General features: G+C 34.3%; 1 protein-coding gene across 3 annotated transcripts in view; it reads right to left on the bottom strand.

Moving 5' to 3' along the window:
- The window catches only part of barc (RRM1_TatSF1_like and RRM2_TatSF1_like domain-containing protein barc), a 40,223-nt gene that overhangs the window by 3,834 nt on the left and 20,656 nt on the right, over positions 1 to 15,733 (bottom strand). For all 3 annotated transcript variants that reach the window (XM_017614798.1, XM_017614799.1, XM_017614800.1), the window contains 2 exons: positions 3,136 to 4,827; positions 2,749 to 2,951 (listed from right to left, as the gene is read on the bottom strand). In XM_017614798.1, the coding sequence (XP_017470287.1) occupies positions 2,749 to 2,951; positions 3,136 to 4,813 (1,881 nt within the window). In that variant the 5' untranslated portion in view covers positions 4,814 to 4,827. The remainder of the gene's footprint in view (positions 1 to 2,748; positions 2,952 to 3,135; positions 4,828 to 15,733) is intronic.

Genomic DNA, 15,733 nt, shown 5'->3' with positions numbered 1-15,733 from the left:
TAGTCGAGCAAAATACCAACAACTGCTTACGGCACAACCAGTGACGACTGGTTCTTTTATGATTTTTTCTGACGAATTAGAACCGTTTTTAGAAATTATTAGATGGGCTCTAGTTTTTGAGATGTTTGCGATTTAATTTGTGAAAAAAACGGATTTTTTCCATTTTTTAACTTTAAAAATTGTGTACTACTTCTCTCTTAGAACTTAGAACAACTTTTAAACAAAATTTTATGGATGTGAGGAAAAGATACATATAAGAATATAACAGATCGCATATGCGAATTTTTTTTTAAGAAAAACATGTATTTGTGACTAGATAATGTATGCGGAATCAAATTTTTCATATTTTTTGATACTTTTGATCCCAAATAACTCGAAAACTAGAGCCACTTGAATAATTTGACGAACAGATTCCTAATCTATGGAAAAAATCCTATTAATATTGTTGGCCTACACTGGCATACATTTTAATAATAAAAAATTTTCTAACGTAACTCAAAGTTTAGGACTATGAACATGATTTTGGAAGCTCATCGTTAATACTATAATATTACTAATGTAAGACTTTTGTATTTTTAATTTTTAAGAATTATAAAAATGCTGCTTAAATAGGTTATAAAAATGCCATTATTGAAACGATTCGCTTTTAACAAATTTTAAAATACAATTTTAATTTTCAATGTTAAAAGCAATACTTAAACGATATATGTATGTAGTATATTAACACAAATGTTTTGTATGCATTAAATAAAACTATTAAACACTTTTTTAATGTATGCATATTATGTAATTGTTATCACTTTCAAATGTTACCATGGTTAAGAAATGCAAACGTTTGTAAATATTCAGATATGTACATACCTACATACATACCTAGTATATGTACATATACATATATGTATGTACACGTATCATAAAAAAGAGCGAAGGTTATAAACCCATTCGAAATGTGCAGCTAAATACATTTTTTTTTATCTTATTATTACCTCACAGTATGCTTTTCGTCTTATAAATAAATATAAAAAATAACACATTCACACTTCATAATATGAAAGCAAATTGAATTCAATTTTAATACATGGTACATGTATTTAGGAAATGTTATGTAATTTAATAAAAGTATACACTAAAATATCGAGCACCGTAAATGAACTAACCATTGACTTTAAATTAAAATAGTCTAACGAAAATTTAATAGCGGTATGTTGTAAGTGTAACATGGTACATACATACATACAGTAACAACAAATAATACAAAAAAAATCGGCAAATCTAGCAAGTGTATGTGAAAATAAAAAACCAACAATAAAGTTTTAAAAACTATACAAAAACACGAATTGAATATTGTTTGAATTTGGAATTAAATAGCACAATGTTATCTGGGAAGTTAAATGGAAAGTAAATGATCATGTCGTACGAACTCCAGAACTGATAGTGTTTCACGCGGATTCCGTTGCTGTTCTGCGATGGAAAGACCTGGTGGTGAAGGACTTGGCCTCGCTTTTCCTTTCCATCTGGTGTCAACTTTTTTGCAATAAAATCAAATATCTCAGAAACGAGAACAGATCGCGAAGTAACTAAGTATGTATGTAATAATGCAGCGTCTCAAATATGCAGCAATTTCCATTCTTACGGTTACTTGAAGACAGTACGAATGGAAACCGCTTTCAACAACAACATTAAGAAAACCATTTGCTGCATATTTGTAGGCGCAGCAAGAATTACTTCACACTGTCGACGGTGTCGATTGCACAATTGTCGACAATGACGATTGTACAATAACTCAGTGAGAGTATGTTTGTATGTTTTCATAAAAAAAAAATATTTATTCGAATAAACAAGCTGGGTAGGCACTGTGGTTAATAGTAAAGTTCGTTTACCACCTCCTGGCAAGATTGCAAGTCATGCAGAGTCCGCAAAATCCTCCCGAATCTGGCATCAAATTATAACCTAAGAAAGTTGTATTACATGGGCGTTGAGAGTTCATGTGCAAAAATTTCATAAATTGAATGAAGGAAATTTTTGCACATGCAGCAGTACGTAGCATGCATTTAGGCGTCCGGTGTTAGCAGTCGCGTCTAAACAGTCGACGCATTTTAAAGTTAATAGAATTTTAGAACAAAGCGATGTGAACTAAAGGGCATTGACACAGTACAGCGGTTCATGCTATTGGCAATATTCAATATTAGTTACTACATTGACAATGAAAAGTTCAGAACAATTGGTATCAAGACCCCACGTTTTGTGTCCCATTAAAGTAAATTTTATTGTCAATCACTTTGATCCCATTTTAAGATAGTTTAAAAAGTTAAATCAAATCAAAATAAGGAAACTTCCTCTAAAACGATACCTTTACATCTATAAATTATTTTACCCTTTTTGTTCACGTAATAAAATCGAATTTTTAGTTTTAAACTATAATTTTATTTGACTCGAAATTAGTATGTACGAACTTTTTGAAAACTTTTAACATACATTTTTGGTTTTCTTACCTCAATTCATTTCCATGATAACAAGAACCAAAAAATATATTTAACCCTCTTTAAACCTTTAGACCTTAAGACCTTTAAAATTATCTTCAAAAGTATTTTTTTGCCAAACATAATAAAGAATTTAAATAACTTATTTGCAGCTAGTTTGTATTTTTACACTTCCAAGCTTTACGCTTTTCTGAGTATCTATTAAGGTAAATAATAACTTCGCATTTATATAAACTAAATTAGCCATTGAAAAGTTTTTGTTACTCACTTTTATGTAGTCACACAAGCCATCCCCTTTCAACTGCCCATCCGGCTCGGCATATAGTTTAAGTTTATACTTTTGCGTCTGTGGATCGCGCATTATCATACCACATTTACCCATAAGTTCCGCGAACTCATCCATTGTGATGTCCAGCGGCAAATTGGAAACGTAAACTTTTGTGTTGTGCTCAGGATCCAATTCAAACCATTCTAAAAATATACTTTTTCTTATGTTACATGTTAAGATGACTTTCGAATAACAATGGATTGCATTCTAGTTTATAATGATTCGAATATAACTAAGTATAAAAAGTTGATTCTTAATTTTCTATATGAAATTGTTTTCACGTCACACACATTCGCAAATCGGCTCAATAATTTCAAATCTACTTACTTGGTGGCTCTTGTGCTTTTCGCTTAGCACCGGCAATCGTGGTTGTCGTGGCGTCACCAGCTCCTTTTAACGCTGCGTCTGTCTCTTCTGCAGCGGCTTTTGCCTCCTCAGTCATCCGCTGCAATTCCAGTTCTTTGAGCTTTTCAGCTTCCTCGGCCTTGCGCCGCTTCTCCTCCTCTGACGCGCTGGTATTATCTATGAAGCCGTAATTCATCTGGTAGTGCGCCATAAAGTCATCATCGATTTTCGGAAACCAAGCATTCTTTGTGGCATCCCAGAAGAAGACTGTTCCATCCTTGTCTGTATAAATGCGATTTCCGTCCTCATCAATATCGTAAGCCACATTTGCGGGATCAGAAGTAGCAGGCTTTGATGTTGGATTTGTTTGCGCACCAATATCTTTTGGTATCCACTCTCCCTTCTCAGCATCCCATTTGTAATGTTCGGTCTCTGTCGTTTGCACTTTAGGTATCCACTTTTCAGTCCGGCTGCACCATTTGTAGTGTTCATTCTCATAGGGGTTGGCCGTGGTCTCTGCTTTAGAGTCATTCTTTGCCGTGTCGCAAGGGAGCCAAGTATTTTCAGTTTCACTCCACTTGTAGCGATATTTGGTTTTGGGGTCTGTGTAAATGGCGCTGCCATCTTCCTCATACGTCACGTGTTGCGCATAGTTCACATCCACATCCGTACCGGCGGAAACTGTTGGAGAAGAAGAATTCGCTTCATCGTTAACATCTGTGACAGCTGGATTTATAGAAGTTTCGCTAAGTTCTTTGCTTGGGTTTTCAATAGCTGTGGAGGACTCCAAAGATCCTTTTTGCATTTTCACGGGGCAATCTTCTACATCTTCCTCTGTACTCGTCTTGATTGTGGTTAGTATAGTACAAGCAGCATCCGTATCACTATAAGAGGTTTTTTCTATTTCTTTGACCTCTGTTGACTTCATACTTTCCGCTGTTTTCTCATTCTGTTCTGTAGAAGTAAGAGGGCATTCTTTTAGGTCTGTGACCGCAGGATTTATAGAAGTTTCGCAAAATTCTTTGCCTGAGTTTTCAGTTACTGTGGAGGACTCCAAAGAATCTGTTTGCATTTTCAAGGAGCAATCTTCTACATCTTCCTCTGTACTCGTCTTAATTGTGGTTAGTATAGTACAAGCAGCATTCGTATCACTAGAAGAGGTAATTTCTTTTTCTTTGACCTCCGTTGATTTCATACCATCCCCTATTTTCTCATTCTGTTCTGTAGAAGTAAAAGTGCATTCTTTTAGTTCTATGACAGCAGGATTTATAGAAGTTTCGCTAAGTTCTTTTCTTGGGTTTTCAATAGCTGTGGAGGACTCCAAAGATCCTTTTTGCATTTTCACGGGGCAATCTTCTACATCTTCCTTTGTACTCGTCATGATTGTGCTTGGTATAGTACAAGCAGCATTCGTATCACTAGAAGAGGTAATTTCTTTTTCTTTGACCTCCGTTGATGTCATACCATCCGCTGTTTTCTCATTCTGTTCTGTAGAAGTAAGAGAGCATTCTTTTGGTTCAATTGAGGTAGATGAAACTGATTCTTCGGACTTCGGTGTTGGTGTCGCAGATGTGGTTAAATAAGTGTTTATTTCTGGCTTGGTCACTTCTTCTTCAACATTCGAAGATATTTCTGTAACATCTCTTAAGTTCTCACTCATCTTGCATTTTTTATCTGAAAAAATAAAGTAAATAAAAAATACAAAATAAAATATTTCATTACATCGAGCAATAGTTTGTTGGTCAAAGAAAACATTTACAATAATTTCGAAGGATTTTATTAGAATCAAATAAGATGGTGGTACCACTACAAAACCCTTTGCAAAACTACATGTCAAACAATACTATCAACCAGGTGGTCGTTGTAGCCGAGCTGTTGGATGTGCGTGCTACCACGGTTGACGTGGTCCAAATTTATGCGGTAACATATGTACACAATCAAAAAATAAAAAAATTCCGACGAATTGATACCTTCTCCTTTTTTGAAGTCGGTTAATAATGATTTTGGTTCTCTCCAACAACTCTAAACTGAACGAAGCGTAGGTTCATAATTTCGAATTCTATCAATCCGCTTTATTGTTTGAGAACTTTGAATTTCAAGGACACGAATAAGTGAGTATACAATTTACAAACTGTGCATGTATTTTAAAATTTCAGATATTAAAACAATAAAGTGGTTTTTATTCTTAATAATGGTGCCTACGTACATACATACATATTTGTCAACAGTGTCGTTCAACAGCTCAGGCTAATGCAGCGGTGCGGGACAGATAGCATTAATTAAAGTGGTTAATTGCTTCAGGTAAGATTATAATTTAGCTTGAAGGAAGTTTACGCGCAAGTTTAACACTTTTCATATTATAGTATATGAAGGACGAAGGTATAAACTTTTCCAGTAAAAGTCACAAAAGGCATAAAAGCTATCATTAATAGAAAAAACTTGTAGACCTTAAAAAACATAAAATCAAGACTAGTATATATTATACATAGATTGTCCTCCTCCAAACCAAACACCAGATTTTACTAATTTAACTGTACTATCAAAATTTCTCCATTTTAGCTTTTTGATCAAATTATAAGTATTGAAAGTTTCCATTGGTCCGAATATCCTACTCCCTCTGAAGGTCAAAGCAAACTCGCTTACATTCGGTTTCCTGACTTGTTAATTTTTGTTATTCTTAGCCAAAAAAAAAAACTGCCTGCGTGCCGAGTTGTTAAAAATCAACCAGAGAAAAGGGAAAGCGGTTTGAGATCACCGAAAAGCAAAAGCTTTGCATGTATGCAAAACTTACAAGTGTCACTTTACGGCGCTCAAGTACTTACACATACGTGAATAAAAGCTTCAATTTAAATATGCCCAAAAAGTCATTGACCAGAGGCCAACTTCCATCTAATATAAGCGTGCATAAATATTTATATGGGCATGATGTTTTTCCTAGCTATGTATATAGTAAAAATTTGTATGTATTTCGGGTCCGAAATATTGATTGACTGTTGTTATTCTACACAAAAAGCACCTTAACTTGTCAAGTTAATAAGCCGGAGAGTAAGAATTTTAGCCTCTCGTTTCGATTGGCAGTTAAGACATATCGTTTACTTTATGAATACTTAACGAGCGCAAATTAGGCTATAGAATTTTGAATCCGAGGACAACCAACGGTCATATGCGCATTAATGTCTTCTCTTTTTAAATATATTAGATACTTATGTACATACTATGTGTATACAAAAGTCAATCAACTACAAAGGTTAATGTCCTACTCGACAAAGAAGTATTCTTCTGTAGCAGAGTACTTACTTACACACACATTATAATGCATAAGCTTAAAAAAGAAAGTTTAATACCGAAAATTACTTTGAAATGAAACTGAAACCAAAACTTTCACAACAAAAACCGCTAGCAAAACTGTTTTACTACCTTTCTGCAGTAAAAATATGCAGTTCAAGAGGTCAACGTCATTCGGGTAAAACACACACAAACTAAAACACCGCTCACCATAACTTTTGCGACTCAATAATTTAAATGAACATCAATACTTGCATACGTAGCACATTGTGTTGTATACACATGCATACAAGTGCACTTTGTCTATACTTTAATGGTTTCAAAAGTAGTTGAACCTACTAACTTGGCACAACTCCCCAACTTCCGTATAAGTGGTAACTATAACAAAAACCAGCCATCTTCTTACTGTTTTGTCTTTTTAGCCCATTTTCAAGCTGGTCGAAACAAAATTGCATATCTACCCTGCAGGGAAACCGTGAACTAGTGAATACAATTTCTAGTTCCGTACAAGATCTTTATCGCTAAAAACGAACCAGTCCGATAGTAACAAGGTCCCCGCCAGTTCAAAATCAGTGAAATGTGGTTCTCTTAACAAAAAACAATTTTATTTCACTTTTTCGTTAGAAATCTATATCTAAGGTGACGAATTTAGAACTGGTTGGGAATTATAGAAAAATGGGTGCAGGACGAACTATATCTTGTCTGTCGAATTTAAAACTAGTTCGGAGTTATCGAAAAAGGGATGCAACGGGGGCTTTTTTACTTTACATAGATATGTGCTTGGCGGCTTTTTCGTTCAAATGCACTTTCATTCTGCACTTCGCAGATGCTTTTTCATAGTTTGGTAATACAAAAGCAAAACTTTGTGTTAACATTTTAACATCTTGGGACCGTCTGGAATCTAACCAATAACGGCGAGCACCTCTGCAAAGTCAGGTACAGCCAAAGGTATGTAAACGTATGTAGTTTCAAATTGAAAAAAAAAATATTTCTTTAAAATAATTTAAAATCGCACACGGAAGAACCGAAAAGACTGAAAAATCATGATACTTTTTTCTTTCGTCTGTCGATTTTAGAACTGGTTCGGAACTATAGAATTTAGGACTAGTTCGGAAATATCGAAAAATGGATGTAGCGGTGGGCAATTCACACTTCCTAGAACATCACCGTGTTAAATTCGCCAGTCGTTTACATGCAAAAGAGATTTATCGCGAACCAGTGCTCGGTCTAAATGTACTAGAAGCGCACCAGTGCAGAACTAGAGATTTTTCCCACAGGGTACATGCACAAATTAGCATACTAATACATTGAAATATGTAGGTACATATGTATGTACTACGTGCATTGCCGAAATATAGCCTGTCTCTTAGCTGGCCATTTTTTCGGCTGAAATAGCAACTAAAACTATTCCATGTCTACACATTACTGCAAATTCGACATGAAAGCAAGGGTGGGGTCGCAACCTAGTCCTGATACATAGCATCAAATAAAATGAAGTTGTACTTCTCTTTCAGCGCCAGTGCTGCCAGTTGAGCTATTTTGTAGCTAGATTTAGCTGTATATATATTAGCGCTGTCTTCGGCTATGCCGAAGGCTTCATCCCTTTTATGAAAATCTGAAAATTGTACTTTAACAGATTGCTGCATTTGAAATAATTTATATGTATGTTCACAGCATACATAGACAGAGGAGCTACATTTTTCAGATAATGTTTCACAACAAAATAGGTTATTAGCAACACTAATTATTGCCACCATTTCAAATTACAAATCCCGAAAATCCCGGGATTATTTGCCAAGACTTAAAAAAGTCCGGTATGCATAACAGAGCCTTAATGCCGAGAGTTAATTCCAAACTCCGAGCTTTCACGTATTCCGCGACCATATGAAGAAATATATCCATACCTGTAAAATCATAGTTTCACTCTTTCAGAATTAGCATTCTATTTGTTTGCAGCTCTCAAGAAAAACGAAAAATTCATATAACCGGGCCGTTACCAGGGCCGGATTGTGAGCTCGATTTTGGGAGGAGAAATAAGAATCAAAAATTTTGTACGCCCAAGTATGATCAATGAATTATATTATTGCAAATCATATGTTTTGAGACATATGTTTTTGAGAAATACACAGCGTAGTAATTTTAAAATTTCAAAATTACATTTCTCGACTGAAAAATAAAATATTCGACCTAACTCGACGGCACATAGTGCGCTTTTTTAACACTTTAGGCCAATTAATTGTAGCGCTTTCGGCAGAAGAAATATTTTGATATGAAGCAAAATGACATTGAAAGCTAATTTAATTGCCATTTAAGAAAAAATATTGCCATTGAGTCACAATCACTCCTTGACCTTAAAAAAATTTATCAAAAATAGTGTTCTTTGAAAAAAAAGCATGCAAAATCCAACGGACATTATTAAAAAAAGAAACATTTTTTGGATTTTTTATTATACTAATATTAAAGATGTTGGGTCGAGAAACATAATTCCACTGTTTAAAAAACGAAAAAAAAAATCAACCCCTCAATTTGAAAAATGCATTATATATTGCATTTTTTATTATTTGCATGCAGCTGTGCATCCTTCGCACAATTTTTATCCCTCGAAAAACAAGTCAGTTTTAGTGATATTCAAGACCTCTAATTTAAGCCACGATAGAAGTCTCAAGGCCCTTTCTTTCTTTTCTATTATTTATGATTGTGCAAAAACTGAATGAATTGTGCCAAAAGTGCCCTTGTGAATGAAAGTGCCAAAAATTGTACAATTTTGCCTACTTTTCCATCACTGATTATTGTACAAATAACCGAGCCCTGCCCAACAAAATACCTTTTGCTAGTTCAAATTTCGGTTCTAAGAACAAAATGTTTGTAAATAAATAAACAATTTATAAAATTTGGAGGATTTTAGATATTGCATACGGTAGCACGAAATGTCACAATCTACTTAATTGTCAGGTTGTTAATATGGCGACGAAAAAGTGACAATGGAACAACTTCTTTTTTGTATCATGGAATTTACCTTGTAATGTTTTTATCATGGTTTTTATCATACAGCAAGCTTTTTCATATGCGTTTTGGACCTTATACCATGTTCTGACAGACATCGAAAACATGTTTTCGTTGCTAAAACTGGTTTTCGACCTAAAACATGTGTTTTCGTCCATGTAAAATCTGTCAAATGAAAACCAGTTTTCGCTGAAAACTATTTGAAAACTCACGTTCCACTCATTCCAATCGGTGTCTTCACTAGTTTTTTTTCGATTATTTAACGAAGTCGAAGTCGTATTTTCTCATCTTTAATACGCTTTTTCGTATTTATTGTTATTTGGCTGGCCAAACTAAAATAAAAATGAAAGTAAGAGGTTGCTAATGAAAAGAAAATGTGGGAAAAGCATTTTGGTTTTGTTTCTGTGTAGCAAAACTGCAATCAGAGGGTGTAAGAAATGTCAACGAAAACACTAACAGCCGGTGTGAACAGCCTTCAGCACACAATTCCAAAACTCGTTTTCAAAGTGTTTTCGTTGTCGGTTAGAACATGGTATTAAAGTAAAGCAGTTTTTGATTTTGAATTTTTTATTTAATTTTTCAGCTTCATGACGCTGCTGCAAACAAAATAGCAAATTATTCAAATAAAAACGAATTTTACAACTAATATTTTGAATAAAATTTTTGCCGCTTTTCATTGACGGTAAGTTTTGTGGTACCTTTGCAGCCGAGTCCATGAGGAAAGCTCCGTTTCGCTTCGTTCAGTGTAAACACCAGCAGCTTCGTTTTGTTCCGCCTTGCTTCGCTCGGCACCGCTCGACTTTCTGTGTGTACGCGCCCTTAATTTTTCAGAGAACTACACCTTTACCAACAGTATTTCAAAAAAGTCCAAATGAATTTCAGAAAAGCTCAAATCTTTAAAAAAAAAAACTCAAATGTATTTTAGAAAAACTCAAAAGTAATTCAGAAAAGGTCCAATGTCCAATGTCCAAGAAAAACACAAATGTATTTCAGAAAAGGGCCGTGTTCAAACAACTCCCAAATAAGCCAATTGCACCATGCTAGACAATATGCACCGGATCGTGAATACCCCTATTGTATTTCAGAAAAACACAAATGTATTTCAGAAAATATTTTTAGAATAACTTTAATTAGGAAAACTTTTGCAATGGCAAACCTCCGAGTGTATTTCTGCTTTTTTTTTCGCCGAGTGAGTTCGGGGGCTTTTAGAAAAATGTACTAGCATGGGCAACGTACTTTGCGATTTAGTGTTTGTCTGCGACAACGCACCAGAATTGCTGAACTTCAGCAAGTGATGGGCAGTAATGGGTCATCCACCGTTTTGCGCCTGGGGCCATAATACGCCCCGTAGTACCATACGCAGTCATCTAACACGTTTACTCGCACGTAGAGGGGCGCGTGAGTGATTTTAGCTCACGTTCACGCACGCTCACGATGCCTAGTTTTTTAATCACGCAGGCTTTTTAATGGACTTTTTTTCAAATTTAAACTTTATTTATATAAATATCATTTCATACACAAGTATTGTTACAAAAGCTTGGCTAAACGCCTCGCGTGGGATGAAATTCTGTTACAATGTGAGGTTGCCCAAATTTTACAGTTTAACTGTTTTATTTCAGACCGGTTATCTCTTTTATAAAGCAATCCCATTTCAAGCTAGTTTTATAAATCGATATTTTGATATGAATTGTAAGGCTTGCTGTCAGGAGCTTCCAGTGGGAAAAACTCATTTTGGAACAAATGTCAGCTACGCAGCTTTGTAGATTGCCATACAATTGTACAGTGTATTACGTCCAAAACAAACTCACTGTTTGGTGGCGTGATTGGACTCTACTTCTTGAGCCTGCAATTTTAGAGAAAAAAATTCGGTATGATTTCGGCCTGGCACGCGCACACATAGAAAATGCAATTTGCGAACGTCAAACTTTACTGGCCAGAAACTATGTATGTATACTTCTTTCATGTGCGCACGTACTTAACAACCGGTGGTGGTCAGGTGAGATCGTCTAAAAGGACCAGAGTGTGCAGGCCCCCTGGAATATGAAAATGGCGTGACTGCTGGCTTTTTTTGGTGGACATATCTCCGTCTTTGGCGCATTTAGGAACCAACAAGTTATGTCCGAAAATCACCTCAAAAAGTTCAAAGCTTTTCAGAACTCATGCGGCTGTCGTTTAATAAAACTGCATTTTAACCGCCCCATTCTGTATTTTCTTGATAAATTTTTTGTAAAGAAATTTTATTAAAATTTTTATCAAGTAAAAGCTTCCTTCGCATTCTGCCAATATTTATAAAATAAAAAGCTCTGCGATTTCCACATGAGTGGAACTGATTTCCACATGAGAGGAACGGTTTTCATTGTCATATATGAAAAAATCGAATTTAAAAGTAAAAAAGCTTTTGACTGCCGTAGTCGAGTAGGTAAAGATGTCGACTATAATTCCGTGTGTCGCAGGTATGGAGTATTTAATTGTTAGAAACAAATTTATTAATGTACAAAATTTATACATTTCACATGAAATTTCAATTTGTCAATAGCATTTTCAATCTTGATAATTATTATTTTAGAGCTTTTGATTAGAGCTTTTGATTTCCAATTCTTGAGAAATAATAAAAAATTGACAAATTATAAAGATTTTCAATTTATCAAGTGCACAGAATCGGGCTGTAAATGTGTCTTATTTTTTTTTTTTATTACACTATACACTGAGAAAAGAGTTCAGTAACATACGTCAACTAAATATGTTTCTCTCAATACATGCTTTGGTTATACATAGTTACATAATTTGGTTATAGTTATTACATCTTGTGTTGAGAGAAATATATTCAGCTGGCTTTTTTCTCAGCATACTTACCGTGAGGTACTTTCGTTTTTAATTTTCCTAGTAAACTTCCTTTCTGTGGTATGCCACTGGCGAATATTAGAGGTCGGGAACACAACAGTATGGCATAAGAAAATTACTCGCTTCAAGGTCAGTTGCAGACATAAAAATCCATTTTCAATCACATTTACATTTCCAGCGTTATTATGACTAATTAACGCACAGTCGTCGCGAGATTGGTAAAATAAAAGTCGGTATAAAATCGTTCTTAACACAAGAAACGGAAAAACAAAAAAACGAAGTGGAAAACACTCGCGAATAGCTAGTTTATAAGAATATACGCATACAAACTTGGTGAGTTTTGTTTATAGTTAAATATGTACATTAAGGCGGGCCTGAAATTTTCATAGTAGACGACAAATAGCCGAAATTATAACTGAACTTAGTTTTAATCGAATATTGCATAAATGCATTTATTTGAGGTCAGATAGCTCTTTGGGTGCCAATAATATTTCAAAAAGTTGCTTTTTACAATAACGAAATGTCCTTAATAGATTAAGTGAATACAGTCGTCATAGATGCAGGTATGTGAGCTCGCCTCAATTATCATTTTAGGGCAAAATCGGTAGATATCGGATTAAAAAATACAAAAAACTAACAATATTTGTATATGTATGTATATATGTAAATACTGTTAGTTTATGTGAGTAAAAATGAAGGTTAATAAGCATAGCGTGCATTCCGATCGTAATTTTTCACATCTAAAATTTTGAAAATTTACATACATATTTCCAAAATTATTTTCAAATTTCACTTAAACTAATGCTCCCAAGGCTCTCATATGGTTTACCTTACGGCTAATAGAGAACATTTTTCGGAATTTAATAATTGAAAAATTTCGCACGCTATTTATTGTTTTAGGCACTTAACAACAAAACGTAATATAAGCTCTGAAGGAAATACATTCACACTGATCTATGACGGCGACATGAACATACTTGCATGCAGGGCTGCAAACCTCTCCAAAAATCGGTGCGGTTCGATTCAGTGGTTCAAACCACTTAGAAAAAGCTTGTACCGGTTCAAGAACCGGTTCACGAGTATCCCTGAACCATGGTTCGGTTCGGTTCAAATGGTTCAATTTCTTTATGCTAAAGGATACAAATATGACAAATCCATAATATAAGTGTTAAATTTGTTATGACATTCAAATATCCACATACATATGTATATAGAGGTGATAAAATAAATTGGGACGTGACATTTTATCAAGTTTTGGCTATTTTTCTTTTGTTTATTTATGTTTACTATATAAGTCCAACTTTTAAACTTTGTGCAAAAATTATAAATATTCTGCAAAGTTTCATCTAAATTGCAAACATTTTAATAAGAATTTCTAGGAAAAATGTTTAGGTTTTAAATTGATTAAAAAAAAATTAAAATTTTTTGACAATTTTAAATTTTTGTATGGAAAAAATGCATAATGCCTTAGAAAAATTATTTAAAATCAACGCGATCAAGGCGAAATTAAAAAATTTTTAATAAACTGTTCAAGGTTTCGATTAATGGTGAGCTTAGTCGAATAGACAAAACAGCATGATCAGAATTTTGGACCCTCAAAATCTTGGCTTATCTAATGTTAAACCCTCATTGTCGGTAGGTTGAAGCTTACACTGTAGGCCTTAACTTCATATTTACAAGTATACCTTTAGTCAAAATAATAGGTCCATTCAATATCAAAAAATTGTTACGAATTATTACTAGTACTTACAAGTTTTTACTGGAAATGCATTCAATTACCAAAAATATTTCCAAGAGAGAGCGAATTCAAGAGCGTAGCAACCCGAAAGAGCTGCAAATTCTTGCAGGTAAAAATTTTACTAACAGGAATTTGCAGGAGTCAAAAAGTAAGGTTATGTTTAAAATTCAAATGTAAACAAACTGTTTAAGACGATGATTTGATTAAACATAATTAGTGAAATGAAAATTTTAAATCTATTGTATATTTTTTTATTTTTATGACGATGTGAACTATTCCCAATTAAAAAGAAAATTGCGCGCCAAAATTTAACCGTCAGAAAGTGTCAAAATGGCTTAAGTTGCAAGTTTTTACTAGTTTTGCGTTCAATAACTTTTTCTGAAAATTTTATCTTGCTCTCAATTTTACTCTCTATTTCTCTTTTACGCTCTCGCTGCAAGTACTTATTGGAAAAGTTATTGAATGGAGCTAATATCAGTGCGGCATTTGACTATTTTTCTTTTGTTGGTTTAATTCTCACACATTTTTTATAAATGTATAGCTCGTTATATAATAACAAGCATATAAATCCAAACTTCAAACTTTGTATGAAAATTTGAAAAACTGTAAACTTCACCGACGTTGCATCAAAACTCTAAACTTAAGCATTTTCTTCCATATAAGAAAAGCATTCTTTAAATGGACGAATTTACAACTCGCGGAGTTGCCATCAAACACAAAAATGTTTGCAGTTTTACTATACCGGTTGCATTTTTTAACAAATTTGTGCATTACAAAACTTGAAAAATGGTTTAGTGGATTTTCATTTTGAACCGAACCGAACCATTTTTTGGAACGGTTTTCGGTTCGGTTTTGGCATTTCAAAATTAAAACGGTTCGGTTCGTGGTTCGGTTCGAAGCCAGAAAAAAGCGATGGTTCGGTGCAAAAACCGTTTCGGTTCAAAAACCGGTTCGGTTCAAAACCGGTATGCAGCCCTGCTTTCATGCATGCAAATTTCTTAGGGAATTACAACACATTCATAGTTTGTATTACTCAAATATTTTTACCACGAACTAGCCGAAATTATTGTAATTCATTATGGTAATTTGACTGTAATAATATAGTGTCTACATTAATTTTTGTTCAATGCCGACTGAAACTAACGGGTGATTTTTTTGAGGTTAGGATTTTCATGCATTAGTATTTGACAGATCACGTGGGATTTCAGACATGGTGTCAAAGAGAAAGATGCTCAGTATGCTTTGACATTTCATCATGAATAGACTTACTAACGAGCAACGCTTGCAAATCATTGAATTTTATTACCAAAATCAGTGTTCGGTTCGAAATGTGTTTCGCAAACCCAATTGCTGCGAACGGCGACGAATCGACATTTCACGGTCTTCAGCAACACTCTCAGAAACAGACGCAATATTCTCTTCTGTACGCACTGTACGCATTCGTGTGGTTGGTTTAATGTCCAATAAAGTAAACTGAGTGCGAAACTTGGTCACAATCGCATTAATTGTTTGCTCACTTGGTCGATTATGTAGACCATAAATCGGACGTAAAGCGAACCGAACACTGATTTTGGTAATAAAATTCAATGATTTGCAAGCGTTGCTCGTTAGTAAGTCTATTCATGATGAAATGTCAAAGCATACTGAGCATCTTTCTCTTTGACACCATGTCTGAAATCCCACGTGATCTGTCAAATACTAATGCATGAAAAT

Source organism: Rhagoletis zephyria, unplaced genomic scaffold, assembly GCF_001687245.7.
Source record: "Rhagoletis zephyria isolate East Lansing unplaced genomic scaffold, Rhagoletis_zephyria_1.1 Rzeph_scaffold_00901, whole genome shotgun sequence".
In the NCBI taxonomy this organism is placed as follows: Eukaryota; Metazoa; Arthropoda; class Insecta; order Diptera; family Tephritidae; genus Rhagoletis; species Rhagoletis zephyria.
Note: the sequence above shows the minus strand (reverse complement) of the source record. Positions and strands in the feature narration are given on the sequence as shown.